At 45.5% G+C, this 18893-nt stretch overlaps 3 protein-coding genes across 3 annotated transcripts; 1 reads left to right on the top strand and 2 right to left on the bottom strand.

Annotated features, from left to right (window-relative positions):
- Window positions 1-1248: 1248 nt before the first annotated feature.
- LOC115311700 (piggyBac transposable element-derived protein 4) lies at window positions 1249-6349 on the bottom strand. Its single transcript, XM_040219528.2, has 3 exons — window positions 6048-6349; window positions 1973-2175; window positions 1249-1859 (listed from the first exon to the last, which is right to left on the bottom strand). The coding sequence occupies exons 1-3, from the start codon at window positions 6347-6349 to the stop codon at window positions 1249-1251; spliced, it is 1116 nt and encodes a 371-aa protein (XP_040075462.2).
- Window positions 6350-6498: 149 nt separating this feature from the next.
- LOC115327576 lies at window positions 6499-18093 on the top strand. Its single transcript, XM_040219527.3, has 7 exons — window positions 6499-7066; window positions 8454-8569; window positions 9710-9815; window positions 9850-10033; window positions 12519-12730; window positions 14122-14293; window positions 16820-18093. The coding sequence occupies exons 1-6, from the start codon at window positions 6730-6732 to the stop codon at window positions 14289-14291; spliced, it is 1125 nt and encodes a 374-aa protein (XP_040075461.2). The 5' UTR covers window positions 6499-6729; the 3' UTR covers window positions 14292-14293; window positions 16820-18093.
- LOC120847664 lies at window positions 16803-18651 on the bottom strand. Its single transcript, XM_040219525.2, has 3 exons — window positions 18474-18651; window positions 17678-17883; window positions 16803-17126 (listed from the first exon to the last, which is right to left on the bottom strand). Exons 1-3 carry the CDS (start codon window positions 18649-18651, stop codon window positions 16803-16805), a joined length of 708 nt encoding a protein of 235 aa, XP_040075459.1.
- Window positions 18652-18893: the final 242 nt, after the last annotated feature.

Here is an 18893-nt window from a genome sequence, read left to right on the forward strand (position 1 = left end):
GAGAGTATATAGCTTTCACTGCCCGTCAGCTTAGCAGTGAATCAAATACAGACATTTAATACCGATCTCACTAACATCTGGTATGTGTACGATGCTATGTATACTTTGTAGGCCGATTGAAACCAATCTATAGAACAAGAATCGTAAAAATTTGTTTTGGGCTGGATGGTGCTGTAATTTGTCATTATTGTTCGTGAAATGTTTGAAAAAATGCTTGGCTGAATCAAAAGTTAAAATTAACCCTTTGCTGCCTGACCCTACTTAACATTTGCCCAGAGTAGTAGAACTTTCAATAAATAATTGGAATGGCTCTATTTGAAGAAACCCAGAAGCAAAAAAAAATATTTATTGAACAGAACAGTTTTTGTGAGTTGGGACATAATAATAATATCTTTATTCAACCCTGGAGGGTTGCGGCACCACAGAAAGGCCATTGGCCCATACCTGAGGCCTGTGGTGCCGCACTACTACATATTGTGAAAAAAGAAACAAATAAATAAATAAATATGACAATGAAGCATTCAACGTTTTTTTCCATGGAAGATCACTGCTGAAGGAAGTCCGATACCTCCTTGCACCAGTCTTTAAGGTCATCCTTCTCCTGGGGTGGACAGTCGGTCAGCGTCTTTGGCAGCGAGCGCCAGAGGGTTACACACTTCACCAAGACAGAGTTCTGGTGACGCACAGTGCGACCGAACAGTGGCTGTAGCCCACCAGATCTAGTAAGGCGCAAGCTTTTAACCAGCGGGAGCTCCTGATCTCTTGGGAGGAGGCTGTCAGCAAGGAGCCGGAGTGATGCAACCTGCCGGCGAAGTGCTAGGGGGTTCCACCCCACCATCCTCAGAAGTTCTTGCGTGGACAGGTCGCGGTAATGTGGCAGTCCAGGGGAAGCCTGGCACTGCAAGACTGTGTAGGCGGCACGCCGCTGCACACTCTCGAGGGACGCTTTCAGTGAATTCTGGTAAGGGTCCCAAACTGAAGCACAATACTCGAGTTGTGGGAGCACTAGAGCAGTGTGTCCCGTCAGTACTACTGACCTATAAGAAACACGAAGTTGTTAGGAAATCTCTTGAAAAGCTCCAAAGCAATTCCTTTCTTTAGATATGCAGAGAAACACTCCGCAACAGGTGCATTTGCTGAAAGGCGTGATTCTTGCTTGCGCTGTGCACAGACTTCGCACCTTCCACGTTTTTCGCCAAAAACAGGCCAATGTGAGCCGAGACTACTCTTTCGCACATCTGCACACACTCAGTAGGAGGATTTGCGCCGCTTGAGACACTGTCCACCGTCTTTGCTACCTGAATCCCTTTTTCGACTAGACGACTGTCCCATGGTGAGGAGTCCCATCACAACGGAGCGCTTGTAGTCCAGGTAGGGGATCTTTTCGTTGAACTCACAGTAGGCGACATAGCTGTTTACAAGAGATATGTCCAGGAAACCAAAAAACAAACGGTGCCACCATTTCTTCGATTTTCTGTCGGTTCCATACATACTCCGTAGCATGTCTGCCTTGTCAATACCTCCCATGAACATGTTGTAGTCCGAGAGCGCAGTCGGGCACGAGACAATTATTTTTGTGCCGTCTCGCTCCGTTCTTTCCACAGTTCCCACTTCACAGCCATGGTAGTTCGAAATAATGTAGACTACCTTGTTGTCTTTCCATTTAAAGAGAGTTATTCCTTCCTCTGTAGTTTTGAAGTCGTGCTCTCCCCGTGTCAAGCTCTTGTCAGAGCGAAGTTCTGGAAGCTGCCTTCGGTTGCTCCGTATTGTGGCACAGGCACATGTTTTTTCCATTTTCAACTTCGCCATCAGTGGCACGGAGGAGAAGTAGTTGTCGAAGAAAAGCGTGTAGCCCTTTCCTAGGATTGATGAAGAAAGGTCAAGAACCACACGCCCCCCAACCCAAATTCAGACTGAAGGTCAGATGTTTCTAGTTGCTTTCCGTGATACACCTGGAAGGTCTGGATAAAGCCCGACATATCTCCCAAGCACCAAATCTTGTAGCCGCGTTTGATCGGTTTCATGGGGTTATACTGCTTCATTGATGATCTTCCTTTGAAGAGTATGATGGATTCGTCGACGCAGGCCTCTCGTCTCAGACCATAGGCTAGTTGAAACTGCCGATTCAGCCCATCTATCAGTGGCCTCGACTTGTAGAGCTTGTCGTTGCACTGGCTGGATAACAATGAATTATCATTTAGGTGCAAGTTCGAAAGTATCCTGGAAAACCTGTCCCTCGACATAGTTCTTGAAACCAATGGCACCCCAAGGTCTGGGGAACCTGACCAGTAGTCCCTCCAAGAGGGAAGTTGATATCCCATCAAGAAATTGATGCCCAAGAAGCCAATGAGCTCTGTGGTTGACAGCTGGAGGTCAATGCCCTTTTGCGTGGCATTAGAGGTTGCTTTGAAAAGATATTTCCTCTTGCAGTGGCACGTGAAGCAGACCTAGAAAAAATTCCATTGGTGGTGAGCAACCACAGAACACATATTCGGAAGCCCCTTCCTGTTCCTTGAACTCCGGTCTCTCAGTCACGTGCTGCCTTCGACGCCACTCGTAGCGTTTCTGACGAAAGGAAAACTCAAAGACTGCGGCTACTTCTTCTGGACTTACACACGAGTCTTCAGAGGCTGCATTGTTATTGACTCCGCCTGTGCTGTGCGATTCTGCTTGGTTGCAGTCCGCCCCTGGCTCTGAGGCGTCGACCAGACTTGGTCAAGCAACTCTTGCAGATCACGTGGGCAGTTAGTTTTTCCTGGTTCCCTATCCGGGTCATCAAAATCCGACTCAATATCCATATCAGCTGAATAATCGCAAGGTAGGTCTTCAAAGAGGAGCTTGTCGATTTCATCACGGCTAAGTGAACTTCCACCTGCTGCCATGCTGAAAAAATAAGCAGTAGTAGTATTTAGTAATAGCAATATTTATTCAAATCTCCGTCAAGCGTCGAACAGAATAACATTTGCCTAATTTGAAGCCTAAACTAAGCAAACAAAACAAGCTTTTTCAGGGCGCAAAAAATGCTGTAGCGCGTTCCATTTTGTCTTGTAGTACTGACGGGACATGAATGTCCCAGAGAACAAACATTCGCATAATTGAAAAAATTGAGCCGGGCGGCGCTCTATATTTATATGTGCTGCCTCAGAAGCTATAGTGAATGCACATATGGTCGCGCAATAATGTAGAATAAAAATTACTTACGTTTTCGATGACTTTCGTTTCAAGAATCAAAGAGCCCGCGCAAACATGCTTTCAGCCATCTTGAAAATTGTGTTCGCGCGATCGCAGCGCCAAAACGGTGCGCTTTGGAAATGCTGCCAATGCCACCAGTGTCCCGATAGGTTTTTGCCGGGATATGGAGCATGCAGGAGATAAAAAAAAATCGCAAACTTTTGGGGCACATGTGTCCCGTCAGGCGGGAAAGGGTTAAATATGATGGTTGATTGTCTGCAGACACAAATGGAGTTCAGCCTTTTCCATACAACCGAGAAAAAACTTTCTCGTGGGCTGAACAAAAAGAGGAATAAAGACGACGCAGAGATTATCTTCCTTTCCTTCCTTCTCATTTGTGTTTATTTAAAACAACTGTCAAAACAACACAAAGATCTGAAAAAAAAATAAAAAAAATCATCATCTGGGCCGCTACACATATTACTGTCTTTGTCTGTCGATTTTTGAAGGAATCATTTTTTTTCCCCAATATTGTTACCAAGACAATCCAACACCTGACTGCACGCTCAGGATAAATTACAATACCATGGTATGTATAAGCGATTGAGATACATTTTGTCCACGTGGTCATACGCTGCAACAAGAATCGCATATCAAGAAAAACATGCGCACAACACAAAATGATAAAACACAGTGTCAGGGGATGCAAAACCATACTCGACGTGCACGATGCCCGACGGACGGGTGGTCTCCTTCCATGCGTTTTCCCGTTTCAGATCGTCTTTGTGGTCGCGTTGAAGCTTTCCGTACAGCCAAGAGTAGTTAAAGACGAGCTCGATCAACTGAAAGCACTTGCTCTGGTCATCGAATACGGCAGCATCTGCAGCCCTCTGCGCAGCTTCGTCTTTCTTCTTCGCTTCCGCAGCAGCGTTCTTCGCGTCTGCAGCAGCCTTCTTTTCGGCCGCGGAAGTCACCTTCTTCGGGTCTGAAACAGGGGGAAGTTCATAGATGCAGCCATACTTGCAAGCATGCAGTCAGCTTCTGCGACAGACAGCGAAGAAATGCAGAGCTGCAACTCGTGCCCTCCACTGATCAACCAGGAGACGGGAGCACCCTATTATGTCACAGTGTGTTTTCTTGCGCCTTTAGAAAAAGTTTAAAATGTAAAACGTTCTTATGCGCTCCCAGAAAACGCACAAAATAAGTGCGACGTCAGAAAATTCACAATTTCTGGGAGTTGCACGGCCTACGCGTGCACAAAAACACATTGATTTGGATCGCATTTTAGTTTTCTTATCTACACATGGCAACCAATAGGCTCTTACTTGTAGATGGATTTTAATTTTTTTGTGTGTGTGATCTCGGTTTGCATTGGTTGTGCAGGGTCAAATCTCGGCTGTCACTCAGTTGGCATCACAATCATGCAATCAAGACCACTGCTCCGATTTCGTTCACTTTTGCCGTGGAGATCCTCCGACCACCGAATATTTTTATCCTGTGAAGTGTCTTTCTCCCTTTATACCGCTTGAAAAAAAGGAAGCATAGGTACAGTTTTATCACTCACATTTGTTGGCAAAGTTCCCATCAGTCGCTCTGTTTAAACACCTTCATAACTGCTTGCTGTCGACCCCCATTGTCACACTAAGACAACGCTGTTTGAAAAAATTAAGTGCCAAAATACATTGGCAGATTTTTCTTACAGCTCAATACTGGAAAATTTTCTGTCTAAACTGATGTATAAAGTTATTGAAATATTCTGTAGTTTCATTTCATACCCCTCTTAAAAAACAATGTGGTATACTTTGTGTTATATGAGCGAAGTATGTGCGAAGCTTCCCTGATAGAGCAAACAACATTCAGTGCAGCACGACACATTCACCTGTATTTGACATACTACAGAAATTTGCCTGTGATTGAAAACCCTCTGGTCTGTGATACCGGTGCCTCCCAATGGTTTCATCAGATTCCTCCCAATTAGAAAAGCGTCTCCACCCACAAAATTGGTGGGGCAGGAGCTTGCCACCTTCATGGGCTCTGGTAAACAAACAAATACTTTGCTGCCTTGTTTGACGCAGCTTGCTGCAAAGGCGTCTTCTGCCTGGTACCAGCGCCTCCTTGCAACCCTGGTGCACCAATATTGGTGTAAGTGAGCTCACGCTCAGTGCGCTCAGGTTCGGTGCAAACTAAAAAACAGTAAAAAAGTCGTTGCAGGGCCCCTTTAACGAAGGGTAGGCATTAGCTCGAAAGAGAGATTTTGGAAATGCCTGAGGCGCCTGACTCCGGTAGGTTTGCTGGAGTGCATTGCACGATTCATATTGCAGTAAGAAAAAAAAAAGGAAAAGGGCATAAGCCATTTGCCAGTCATCGAACAGTTACTCAATAAGCAAACAGAAAAAGACAATTCAATACACTCTTGCCAAGGGGTCTGCAAATGAAAGCTTATCTCAGACCCCTTACAAGAAAAATAATGTTCACAAGATGTATTCCCTCAATCATAACAGCCTGCTCTTTTACAATGGCAAATATAACAGTATTGAGTTTAAACAATTTGATTTTACATTTACGGTTATATGGAATGCGGGGCGCGGGGACTGAATGGTGGGTGTTCCGCGGCTAGGAGGGTGGTGATGCAACTTGTTGATGTCCAGGCAAGGCGTGAGTGTGGGGAGTTCTGGCTCCTGCTGTTTTAGGCCAGGAAGGGGGACTGGCGATGGCACTGAATATTTCTTTACCTGTGAGCAGTGAACCATGTGTTTGTTGGTGGAATATGTTACCGAAGGCGGGCAGTGGTCGAACGCGGAATATCTCAGGCGTACGCTTCCAAACAATTTCGTAGAGGCCCTTAAAATGCGGGGACAGCTTTTTCAAAGGAGTACCCGTACGGCTGGTGGCAGTATGGGGTGGCTCTGGGAACCGGGTCGATGCTGTCGTCCGTCCCCATGTGAAGGTCGAGGTCTTGCTCGTGTGTGGCGAAGAGAGGCGCGTGGCTGTTTGAGATGGGGGCTTGAATCCTGTTTCGGTCACTGTCGTTGAGGTTGGCCCCTATCAATGGGACAACCGATGAGGGCAGAGCTGGTAAGGGCGTTGGAGAAGCCAGCTTGGGCTGCTCATGAGGCTTGACGAGCTGGCGGGTGGCGGTGGCACAAAGGGTTGCGGCGGGCGAAGCTTGACTTGGCATGCTGAGTGGCGGGGGCATGTAAGCGGGAACTTCCAGCGTTGTCCAGGCTTTTTAATCCTCTAAAATCGGTTCCGATTATAGCCTCGTCCCACTAGAACGACAAACACCGAATTTTGTCTGGCGACAAGGTAAAGTTGTGTGTCGCTGATACCGTCCCACCTCAGCGACAAATGGGACCGACAAACGCCGAGAAACACTCGACGACAGAACAGTTCTTGTTTGTCGTCTGACTCGTACCGCCACGAACACGAAGCGGCAGTCCCACCTACGAACACTGTCCGACGAACTATCCGCCTTGCCCTCGCATTCGCGTCCGCTCCCTCTCGCGTTTCGACATCGAGCCGATCGAGCATCGAGCCGATCGAGCGCCTTCATTTGGTATGGCATTTTGTCCGGAAAAACGAGCCGTTGTGGCCGCTCTCCTTTTATTTGAGGCCCTATCCTCCAGTGAGGATGAAGAGCTGCCAACGAAACGAAGGATGTGGGTTAAGCCCTACCTGCGCCGACACCGGGAGCAGGGCTGCTACGCTAACTTGATGCGTGAGTTAGCGCTAGAAGACGCCGAGGCGTTCCGCTCTTGGATACGCATGGACACCGGGACATTTGAAGAACTGTTGAGGAAGGTGAGACCGCTCATCGAGAAACAAGATACGTCATTCCGCGAAGCCATCCCTGCAGGCGAAAGGCTGGCGATCACGCTGCGATACCTCGCCACTGGTAAGTCATGTAGCAAGAGCGAACCGAAGAATGTTGTTTACGCACAGAGTTTGCTTTTGAACAACATAGTGTTAGTGTCTAAAGTACCGTCCGATGGCGCTCTTGGAGAGCGTTCAAGTGCCATCCGACGACATTCCACTCACGCCTTCAAGTGCCGTCCGAAGGTTGCGCATAAAACGAATTGTCAAAGCGAATTGTTTGCAGCGGGAACGTAGCTTAGCGGGTAAGATATCCGCGTCAGACATAGCGTTCGCGGGTTCAATACCCAGTGTAGATTTTCTTTTTTTATTTTTTTTCCTCGAACATTTGTTTTGTCGATTTCACGTATATCTGAAAAATTAATCTTGGTCGCATTCAGACATGCACATCGAAACATAAAGGAAAAGACATCAGATCGTCAGGGTTTTTTTTTTAATTAAAGTTTTGACTCTAAAATCACCCGCAAAAATCAGGAACTCGACGCATCAAGTAGAAACTTGCTTCGAATACTTATTTTATTGGTCAGATTGACGCATTAAAACTTTAAGCTTCGATTGGAAGTACAAACATATTAAAATAAAAATAAAGAACAACAATGTCCCATGTTACTAAATGAGACAGTTTTTATTTTTTATTTTTTTGCACATGGAGTAGAGGCTTAGAATTTTAATGTGTAAATGGGACTAGTAAATTACATATTCGAGGTAACCTTCAACTTGATACATTGAGTCAATCCTCTTTTACTGTCTACAAACAAAGTTACAAGCTAATATTAATGGCCCGTAAAAAATCAGCAACTGTACGTATAAGGTTGAACTTACCTCAAATACATATTTTACTACTCCCACGTATGCGTTCAAATTTCAAGTTTCTACATACAGAAGAAGAAAAAAAATTACACCAATTTGGGGCTTTTTTTTTGTTTTTTGTTTTGTTTGGAGTGTGAGTGGAGACTTTAAAATTTTTTGCTGGAATCCGGCAAGTATAAGACGTATTCGGGGTAAGTTTCTACCTAATGCGTCGAGTTCCTGATTTTCACAAGCAATTTTACAGTCCAAACTTTATTTTGAAACACAAACGCGGCGGCGTTTGTGAAATAAAATATTGCGGTTTCCGGATGCATCGATTTGATATTCTTTATCATACTGGCAGTGCTAGTTATCGCTCGTGGTATTCATGCACGGTCGACTCTTGTGGAGTAACGTTTGCATGGGAATTTCAAGTCTTCAATTTCTCAATTTTAATAGGAGCCAAGTCACGATTAAGTATTTTAGCACGTGATTGAGGTTTGCGAAAGAAAGCAATTGCAATATTAGGTGAAACACGCTGTACTCTCGTGTTTCATGATGGTATACTTGTTTCTGTGCTGTGCATTTCTGATCTCGGTGCTATCATTTCTTGCTTACAGGGGAAACCTTCGCCTCCATGGGTTTCCAGTTTAGAAGGGGGCATAATACCATTTCCAAGATAGTCCGGGACGTTTGCGTCGCCATCTATGAAGTCTTGGCCCCCGACTACATAAAGGTAGATTTTTCCTACATGATTTGTTGTCAGCATAATTAGAGCAATCCTTACATGCTTCACATTAACTCATTAACCCCTCCATAATTCAGCCAGCAAGACAGAGTTAATGTATCATACTACATATACACTGAACTGCTCTTTCATCTGTACGGAGTAATGCAAATAACAAAATATTACGAATATAAGCTGGCAACGATGCTTTCGAGTTATTCATTACCACATATTTCTACACTAAGTGAAATAAACTAGAGATAATACAAGCTTTTCTTGCATCTAGGCTTCGATAATCGAACCATGGAGTTAAAAAAGTGTGGGTCTGTTCAAACTTCCGAATTTATTAGACTGAGAAATGCCAAAACTGAAACTAGAGGTGCGATGGACAACACTAACACCATTATAGTATTGATGCCGAAGTATTGATCATTCTGTTACATTGCTGCATGCATGTGTAGTGGCCGAGTGGGAACCACACTTGGCTGCCATGCAGAGGTCCCGGGTTCGAATCCCGAAACCGGCAGCAATTTTTTTTATTAACTTGTAAAACATGTCCTAGAAAATTCAAGGCTGTTGTCTTTTGTTCTAATAGGAATGTCCTAGGGCCAAATGTTCTAGTAGGAATGTTATAGAAAGCGAAGCGGCAATAAAACGAACCCCACATGGTTGTACAGAATCATTCAATCTCCAGCGCTCAACCTTGCTGTCACGCCGACAATCGAAGCCTGCGACGCAGTTATTTTCTTTTGTTCTGGGCACAAGTTCACCCCCATTAAAGAATTATTTAATTCAGCTCTTCTTGTCACCAGTTATTTGTGACAATATCTGTCCCTGTTACCTTGCGAATTTTGTCACTTTTTCTGCACATTGATGGAACATACAAGTGGAATATGCAAACACATTAGTTCAGAACGTGCTTGTCGACTTTTTGGCTATGCCATTTAATAAGTGTCAACTTAGTGGATTCCACTGACTGGATCCAAGAGGCATATCGGTGCTGTTTGATGAAGCTACAGGCATAATATTTCTATATACTTTTTCATGATAACACTCAAGTGAACTTCACGGTTCTTTTGGTAGAAGAAGTAAAGAGTTATTTCTATGTTGCCTCATACTTGACAAACATAATTCCCTATTCCATTCAAGGTGCCATCAACACCAGGCGAGTGGGAGCAAGTTGCCCGAGGCTTCGAAGAAATCTGGCAGTTCCCTCACTGCCTGGGTGCCTTAGATGGGAAGCATGTCACGATCTGCCCACCTCAGGGTGGGCAGATCGTGACATGCCACGGATCTACGGGCACGTATTGGCCGGGGCATTGCTGAGTTTCCGAAAGCAGCCCAGCTGCCAAACTCAACGAAGACGGCACCTTTCGTCATCGTGGGGGACGAAGGGTTCGGCATGAAGCCATACCTGATGCGGCCGTTTCCAGCGTCAGAGCTGGAAGATGCCGAAAGGATCTTCAACTATCGGTGAGCTCACAATATGCTGTGATCACTATGCTGCTGTCAGTGCATATTGCCAGTTTACTTGCATTTCCGAGTTACGAGGATAACAATAGCATACCACGGCCAACAACAAAGTGCCATCCATACATACCGTCATGGCTGCCTATGGGAGTGTCTGCCACATTTGTCATCCATGCATTTCATGGGCGTCCTTTTCTGTGTGCTAAACCAAAAAAATGAAAGGCTCCATAAAAACATGTAGTTGAGAGGCCTCCCCAGAGGGCTGGCAGCTTGACAAGAAAAAGCAGCTGCGCTGAAAGAGTGTGTTGTGTGGCCAGCGGCATCATCATATGTATTACCGGCACAAGCAGCGTCGCCAGCCCTCCGTAGTCGGAATCAAAAACGCGCAAATAAACGTCTTTGTCTCTCAGCAATCACCACGTGCAATTGTGTCCCTACGCGTGGTTCACATGTTGTAATTGTCATTTGGTAAGCGAGAGCAATTTCTTCTCTTTTTGCACTGTAAAATTTAAAATGACAGACCTCTGTTAGGCTTGAACCACGCTTCACTGAATTCTAGATTGAAACAATTAAGGGATACCTGACAGGCAAAAAGATGGAATTGGTGTTAATAAAGAATACTAGTTTCACATGGGCAACACATGTGCCCCATCAGAATGCTACGACTGTATGTCAATCTCGCCAGCAAAATTGCTGAAAGTAACTTTTTCTTATTTGAGCGAAGTTACACGCTGCAAGCACGATGGTGTGCTTTGCTATTTTTATTGTTATCAGCCGAAATGGTATCTTCATTATTTTAATATCCCCTTTGCTGCAAATTTGTTTTCTTAAAATCCCAGACCTGTTGAATTTGTTTGGGGAGTGCAGTGTGGGCCAAGCTGAAGAGAGTTAAGTAGCACAGCCATGGGGATAAGCAATCAGTAAGGGTGTGAATATATTGTCACAAATGATAATTGATTAAGTGATAAATAAAAGATACTGAACATTTAATGTGGCGAACTTGTGCCGGGTAAACAAAAGAGGAACAGTAGCGTCCCAAGCGTCGAAGTTGGTGTAACCACAAAGGTTGAGCGCTGAAGCGAGTCTGACTCGTCAAGGTCCCGTGCAGCTCCTTAGCTTTACTTCGTTTCACGATAACTTGGCGAACCATGGAGGCTACGGCCCTTGTGACCTACTAAGGACGTTGGAGTGAGGCACATGACAGCACGTCACGGTGGCATTCGTGTCACTGCACCAAATGCGAGGCCTGAAGGAACCAGCTGTCGTCTGCTGGCAAAGAGTCGTCCGCTGCGATACCAACCAACTCGGAATGAATGTCTACCGCCGCAACATTGCGTTCCGCTAGAGTAGCGAGGTCTTTGAGAACAGTTCATGAGACAGACATACAGTCAATTTATCCGTGAATCTGTGGCGGGTGCGACATTTTGAGTGGCAGTGGTCGACTACAGGGCTGTGATCGTTCAAACATGTGGCGCTCACTCTCTTCTCCGTGGTCACATGCTATTTCCTGTGGTTTAGACGCAACCACCAAAGGTAATCAGAGTCGTGGGTCATCGAAGGCGCACACTCAATATTAAAAATAAAATAAAAATATGATACTCATTTTTTGTGGCTTTTAAAAAGCTTCAAATATGTTGAATGAAAAATAAAAGTTGCACAGACACGTGACTTCTGCCAACACACTTTGGCTTCCACACACTTTTCCTCTTAATTTCTTCTTCCTCCCCAGTCCAGTTTTGGATTCAGTTTCAAACAGTTGCATTTTTTAACTTTATTAAAAAATATATGTGATGCTGTAGCAAAATATTGATTGGGTAGCTTTTTTGACACCATAATGGATTGCCTAACAAAAAATAAATTTTGGGGGTGTCAGCATCTCTAAGTATTCTTTAAAAGTAACATATCTTCGTCTTTCTTCCGTGTAGTGTAGCGTAGTGTAATGACGCAACTTCAGTTGCCGTTAAAATAAAAAAAGATGCCTGGAACTACTTTTTGTTGTGTAGGCCGCTGTTGCTGTTGTGGTAACGAGGCCTCCGCAGCCTTGGAGTGCTGTCACATGCCTTGCTCCGATACCCTTATTGGGTCGCGGCGGCTGCAGCCTCCACAGTTCGCCAAGTTATTGTGACACGGAGTATAGTGTGTGTTAGCATCTTGAAAATTCGGCCCAAAAGGTATGAGCGTTCGGGGTGAGGATGAACAGGCATTTTCAAGAACAAGGAAGTTGGACAAAATGATAACAGTTACATCCCGAGCAAGAATAACTACAAATCTTTTAAAAGTCTGTGACCTAGTGTTACTTGCTCGGCCGTGCGCACAGCAATATTGCTGAAAGTCAAATAGCAGAGTGTCATCCACAGCTTCAGCAGTCATCCTAGCAATCAGTGAACCACTGGCATCTTTCTATGTGTGTGCTTTAGGGTAGTGCAACACTCTAGCTAATTTGCCTTTTTTCCTCATTGATTGAACAAGATTACAATCTATTTTACAGGCTTTCCCGGGGACGCCGAATTGTTGAAAACGGCTTCGGCATCCTCCGGAACAGATTCCAAGTCTATGGGGCTCCTCTTCGTCACAAGCCGGACAGAGCGGTGAAGGTTGTGAAGGCGACTATTGCCTTACACAACTACCTTCGGACGAAGAACGGCACGCGGGCAAGGTACACACCACCCGACAGCCTTGATGTTGAAGACGTGCTCACAGGTAAATGCGATATTAGCTGTTCAACTGGTGTAGATATGTCACTTTCAATTTTCAATAGTTGCGTAATGTACAACTAGACACATCTCCAGCGTGTTGCTCACAATCAAAATGTGTAGTGCTCTAGCGAGGGTCCCCCAATTCTTCTGGTCAGCAGCCATGGCAATGCCACTCATTATTATTGCTTGCAGCTATTTCTGAATGTAAACAGCACTATTCGGTGCACTAATGCAAGACTGCAACACATCGAAAGATCTAATGTTACTGTTTAACCGGTTTCACATCCATGAAACATACTGTTGTGGAAAGACGTATGCGTTCCTTCGAATTGAAATGACTATGGCCAAGAGAACAACAGTCAGCTCGTGGCTTTTTTCATTGCAACACAATTTCCCTCCAAAGAGTGTGCCGACCTCTTGCACAGCAATAAGTGCCGTATGGAATAAGTTCCTTATGGCGAATTTGGGTGGTCAGTCGCCGGCAACTTATTTTGCCGGAAAACCGGCAATAGTGTTCCCGTAATCAGTTTCCGGCCGGCGCGCACCGTTCGGGTGGTGGTTCTCCGGCAAGCAACGGCAACTTTCCGGCGCTTTTTCGGCCCGAGCTCCAAACGGCCGGGCCAGCAGGCGCCAGTCTGTATCCAGTGTCGTTACTTCCGAAATGGGAGAGAAGGTCAGTGAGAAAAAAATGAACAAAAGAATTAAACTGATCTGAAGTCACTTCAGCAGCCACTGCTCAAGTCAATCCAAGCCGTTGGAGCATGGGTGACGGCAGCAATAGCCTCTTGCTAGCAGTGTCGCGCGAACAGGAGGCGAGGTAAACGCCACTGTCTGGCGTTTCGTGTTCGGGCGCTGAGGGTCACGTGGTGTGCCGCCAGCGCGTTTCTGGTTGCCGGTTCCGCCGGCTCAGTCTCGCCAGCGATTGACTACCCGAATTTGCTATTATTTAGGAATTCTGCAATGCATGGCGTGCAAGAAAAATGCAAAGAAAGCAAGATGTGCAGAGCCGTATGTGGACATAGCTGGTCATGCCACATTTGAACTTAACAGCCCATCTAAAGCAACACCATTATAAGCAAGCTGCTTGTGCCATTCTAGTTCTGCTGTAGCTGGACAATACTTGTTGGCTTGTATGTGAACATTCCTTGCTATATTGGTGTCGTGCCATGCACTCCTTGCTCTCCTTCACATTTTGTGCAGCCATTTTTTCCTGGCAGTGCTCATGCCTTGCAAATGCTTGGCATCAGATAAACTCTACTCCACAGCCTCATAGCATTCGTAGTTCTTTTGTGAGGGTCTTTGCAACTTGTAGTAAAGACTCGGTTAATCTCTAATACTGCTAGTTGGTGGTGAATGCGTTAAAAAAAATATTAATTTTCATTTCACTTGTTTCAGTCACTGTACGTCAAGGCAGCTGGAGAAAGGGTGTGAACGACAAAGCAGTCTTCCCCCTGGAGCGCATTGGTGGCAGACAACCAGACGACGCCAAGGCTGTTCGTGAGGTCTTCAGAGACTACTTCATGAATGAAGGCCAGGTTTCTTGGCAGTGGAAGGTGCTGGAGTAACGGTATGTCATGTTTGTATGCAGGAACGAAGTAGCATCCATTAAAACAGTTGTTGGGGTATTACGACATTACTCAGGTCCGCTGAAGCCGTCATTATCTGCAACCCAAGACATTGTAGGTAAACACTGAAAAAAAAAGGACACCTATACCGACTTCATTTTGCATGTGTCCCTCTTTTCATGTAGATTTTTTTGTCTATACATAGTCAGGCATATCTAAGTATGACCGCTGAGTCCACGCTCGACTGCGTCCTTACTATTGTTTTCGCTTAATTTTGGTTGCTAATAAGATATATAACATCTCCAACAGGCCATCTGTATAGCCAAACAGTTGAGTATAATGTATAAAAATTAAGGTGTTGTAGCTTTCAAGAAGTTTGTTGCTCTCCGAAAGCAGAAAAGTAAAAGAAAAGGCTGGCCGAACTGCAAGACATACCATTCTATTTATTTCCATCGAAGATAAGCGCATGCGCTCAAGCCCACTGTCTGAATTCACTCATATGCGATCCTGCGCTCTTAATAATCTTAAACCATTTCGAAATAATCCAACAGTTTTCTCATCCTACTTGCTAGCTGGTTAGAGACAAAACAAAATGGAAGAATAAGTTTTTACGGTGTTTTGTTGGTTTGTCTGCATGGTGTGCGAATATAGGCATCGCAGCTAGAGGAGGCCAATTTAGTGCCACAAAGTACCATAGCAGCACACCTGCTTGGCTTATACATCAGCCTAGCAAGTGTGCTACTGTACTTAAGGTACTACTAGTTTGTGAAAGCTCACCCAATACCAGCCCAATTTGAAACCACAGAGTTGCATAGAAATTTGTTAGTGCTGTTTTTAACTCTTCGGGCCCATCAGGCAGTTCTGACAACAATGAACTCCTACTGTACACGAAGAACTACAAATTATTTATGATCCTTGAAGTGTGTGCAATGTTGGATTCTACACCAACTGAACAGGGTGGCTAGTGTGACCGCAGCAGAGTTGATAGCAGCAACACCAACCAAAACTAGAGACACGACACTCCAGCATATGAAACAAGTTTAAAGGGATGCTGAACCGATATTTGAAATCTCATAATTATTGCCCGAGCGGGCTTCACGGGATGGTACTGTACCTAAAAACGATTGAACCGATATTTGAAATCTCATAATTATAGCCCGAGCGGGCTTTACGGGATCGTACTGTACCTAAAAACGATATTCAATCAGACGGATGGGGCCCGAATTATTGTATTTCTTTGAACTAAGAGTGAATCCTCGGCTGGAAGCCGCCGGCGCGAGCGAGTCCTTCTGAGAGCAGGCGTAACAGAACTGACGTGCGCATTCTCGGTGCCATCTGCGCCCCTGGTGCCTCCGCGCATTCTCCTCGTTCGTTGGTGCTCCCCTTGATTCTTCGCTCGGCGGCTGTTTTCTAAGCAACCGGTACTAACAATAACAAATGCCACCCGGCTTAGCGCCTGGCTTGGCTCTGTCTGTCTTTTGAGGCGAATGAGAATGCGCACGTCACGAAGCGAGCTTTCCACGACGCTCACCAGGGGCCGCGTAAAATTGTATTTTTCGTGTTTATTCAATTTTATACGCCTTCTTGCTCAGAACAACGTCATTTAGAAGTAAAGGACAGGCTATGTATGCCATTGCGACCAAGAATTTCCACCCAAAAATTTCGGTTCAGCATCCCTTTAACACTGTAGCTGTGAAAATGCAACATGCAACATGCACACAGTTGGCCTGTGCACCTCAACACGAAATAACAGAAAAAAAAAAAGAAAACTGTTTGACAAGGGCGAGGAGCCTGACAATGTGGCAGTTTGTTGTCCGGTTTTAGTCTCCAGACTTATTCGAGCTAAATCTGCTACACTGTGCCCAGTGATTGCAGGGACTGAAGGCTTGCACTGAAAAACAGAATGATGCTTGGTTCAATTCCCACTCCTGCTTGTTACAATAAGGACGAGCATGGCACGAGCATGCGGTTCTGTTGTCACTCCACGATACATGATAAAGACCCCCCAGGTTAGCAGTTGTAGCACAGAACCAGTGTCATCATATTTTAAAAGTGGACTCGCCTTATGTTGTGTAAACACTTGACACGTCCAATTTGCCTTGCTTTTGCCTGTGAATGGACTATCTCTACTGGAAGGGAAGTTGTCCCTGTGCACGGAGAAAAGTTCTTTGCTGAGCATGCGCAAAGCTCATTATCTTGCAGTAGAATTTGATATATTGTCTTGCTGTGTGCTTTTTCTGCACCGGCAGTTTACAGCTTTGCTGTAGACTGCCCGTGTCCTCTCCCTCAGCCCATTTGACTGTTTAGCCCGAGCACGTTTGTGCAGCAGTGCAGAAGGCACAAGCACTGAAACAGAAAAGTACCTAGTGTGGGCACGGGTGGGTCTACCTCAGAGCTTATCACAAATGTGCATGTTCTGCTGAGTACCTTTTTTCAGCACCGCACACAACCAGTGAGAAAGTGTGGGGCATTGTGGAACAAAAAAACCATATAAAGCTCAAACTGAAACTTTTAATTTTCTCCTTCAGGCACCACGACCAAACTGGCTGCGATTGAGTTTTCCACCATGATTCTGTGGGCGGCCAGCATGGCCATCTGCCTGTCCGCACCCCTTGGTATGCTGCGGGCGCAGCACTCCATCATAACGCCGAAGCTTCTGCACTCGTCCGGCTGCGGCGGCTCCTTGGCAGCGTTCAAGCTGTCGACAGCTGCCTGCAGCAGCACCGCCCTGTTCGGTGCCGCCTCCTCCGTGCGGCGGCAGTTCTTCTTGGAGGGTGGAGGCGCTGACTGCACAGCTTCTTCACTCGGCTCATAAATCAGCTCGAGGCTATCATCCTGCACATCATTTTTTATCCCACTTCTCGTATTATTTGGTGTTTTCTCTTTTATTCTCGTATTCACAAGCTCTAAAGTACACATGCATATTTGAAACCAGAAGCCTGACAAAGAAAGCTTTTCATGAGAACAATTGAGTGTGTGTAACGAATGTATCGCAAATTATCAATTACGAAAGCTAAGGTATACAGAGGTAATTCATTTGGCGAGAAAGGATCCCCTGAAATTTGTATGGAGCACAGATGCAATCATTCCATATTCCAGTTTGTTGGCTGGAACAGTGATACTAATCTCTATAAACTGCCTTTTTTTTAAAGAACTTTTTTGTCATTGTTTGAGTGTGAGCCGTGACCTGTAGATTTGGCACATCTGCTGAAGCCAACATTTGTGTTGCCCATGCAACTATGTGCTAAGGAATTATTAAGGGTAAAGGTGCTCATCCTGAGAGTCAATTATTGGGCGATGCCTTGAATGAAGTGGCACAGATATGTGTTCTGAATTGTGTTGCTCCTTCCCGATTAAAAGAAGGTCCCTCCAAAATGGGCACTTACCACTTCCTCCTGGGAGGTCTCGAGTGTCGACTCGCTTTGGGCTTCAGGAGCCCCAGCCGACAAGAACCTCATTTTCTTGTAGTGCGCCCACTTTGGAACAAAGATGTCATCGGCCCCAGCACCAGAGCGGCTCGAATCCTTGACCTTGCGGTTTTCCCTCTGGTACTGGGACCGCATATTTGCCCATTTGTTCTTCACTTTTTCCACTGCAATGCAATAAAACAAAATATTCACACTCCATATATCTTGCCACCTCGTTTTATGCTGTTGAGTGTTTCAAGCCATGTTTAAACTACTTGTTAGAACTATCAAAGTATCAAAATGTATACAAATGCTCCAATTGTGTCACCATATTTCATTCGCTGACATTGTAAATTGTCGACCAAACTGGACGAATAAATGTGGTTTGGTGTAAATTGGACTCGTGGTCATATTCAGTTATGTGCACTCCGGAGGCGCGCGTACAGGCGAGTCGCAGCGGTGGCGCGATAGCTTTTCGGTCACAAAATTGCGTAATTAAATGCGCGTGAAGTTGCAGTGATTCTGAGCAGCTGCAGCCGCTACCGCATCGCGATCAAATCGCGAGTGCTGTCAAACTAGCGATTTAATCGCACTGCGATCGCGATGAGATCGCGCATGCGGCTACCTTCTTGCTAGCGCTCGCCAGCGCAGTAAACAACTTCAAACAATCTCGAATACAGTACTTTAGTTCGAGCGTGAAAGAAGGCTGAATGGTGCGTAGATGTTTCAACTCCGGACGTTTTAATCGCAGAAAACACAACCAATGAGTACATACCGTTGCCGTCGAAGCCCAGGGCGATGGCAATATCTCTGAACGCCTTTTCTTTCGTTGTCTTCTTGTGATAGGATGGGTGGGTCACATCCCATATTAGTGGCCGCTCTTCTACCATTTGAATCAACGTCGCTTCGAGCGCCGAGTCGAACTCTGGCGTGGCTGACGCTGGGGCTCCCATCTCCAATCCTCGTGGTTATATCAGTTATATCGATCGCGCACAAAGAATGCTTCGGATTTATTTTGGTGTCGATGGTCATGAGGGAAGCGCGGAAGTAAACAACGACAAAAAATATCAGCCGGAACTGTATATTAAACATCAACACATAAATAATTACCTCTTCTTTGGCCGTGTTTGTCGGCGCGTAATTCTCCATCTAGCAAAACGGGAAGACTGCGTCGCCCGACTCGGTTTGTCTGTGT

Source organism: Ixodes scapularis, unplaced genomic scaffold (genome assembly GCF_016920785.2).
Source record: "Ixodes scapularis isolate PalLabHiFi unplaced genomic scaffold, ASM1692078v2 PGA_scaffold3__209_contigs__length_174095766, whole genome shotgun sequence".
NCBI classification, from domain to species: domain Eukaryota; kingdom Metazoa; phylum Arthropoda; class Arachnida; order Ixodida; family Ixodidae; genus Ixodes; species Ixodes scapularis.

Excerpts from the sequence above, each read along its gene's own strand:
- LOC115311700 (XM_040219528.2), bottom strand. The coding sequence starts at position 6,349 with ATGCCAAGTCAAGCTTCGCCCGCCGCAACCCTTTGTGCCACCGCCACC. Across the intron at positions 2,176-6,047 it reads TACTGCCACCAGCCGTACGG|CCAGTGCAACGACAAGCTCT; the intron begins GTACTCCTTTGA and ends ATTGTTATCCAG. Across the intron at positions 1,860-1,972 it reads GTGCTTGGGAGATATGTCGG|GAAAGGGCTACACGCTTTTC; the intron begins GCTTTATCCAGA and ends CATCAATCCTAG.
- LOC115327576 (XM_040219527.3), top strand. The coding sequence starts at position 6,730 with ATGGCATTTTGTCCGGAAAAACGAGCCGTTGTGGCCGCTCTCCTTTTA. Across the intron at positions 7,067-8,453 it reads GCTGCGATACCTCGCCACTG|GGGAAACCTTCGCCTCCATG; the intron begins GTAAGTCATGTA and ends TCTTGCTTACAG. Across the intron at positions 12,731-14,121 it reads TGTTGAAGACGTGCTCACAG|TCACTGTACGTCAAGGCAGC; the intron begins GTAAATGCGATA and ends CACTTGTTTCAG.
- LOC120847664 (XM_040219525.2), bottom strand. The coding sequence starts at position 18,651 with ATGGGAGCCCCAGCGTCAGCCACGCCAGAGTTCGACTCGGCGCTCGAA. Across the intron at positions 17,884-18,473 it reads CCTGGGCTTCGACGGCAACG|TGGAAAAAGTGAAGAACAAA; the intron begins GTATGTACTCAT and ends ATTGCATTGCAG. Across the intron at positions 17,127-17,677 it reads AGACCTCCCAGGAGGAAGTG|GATGATAGCCTCGAGCTGAT; the intron begins GTAAGTGCCCAT and ends AATGATGTGCAG.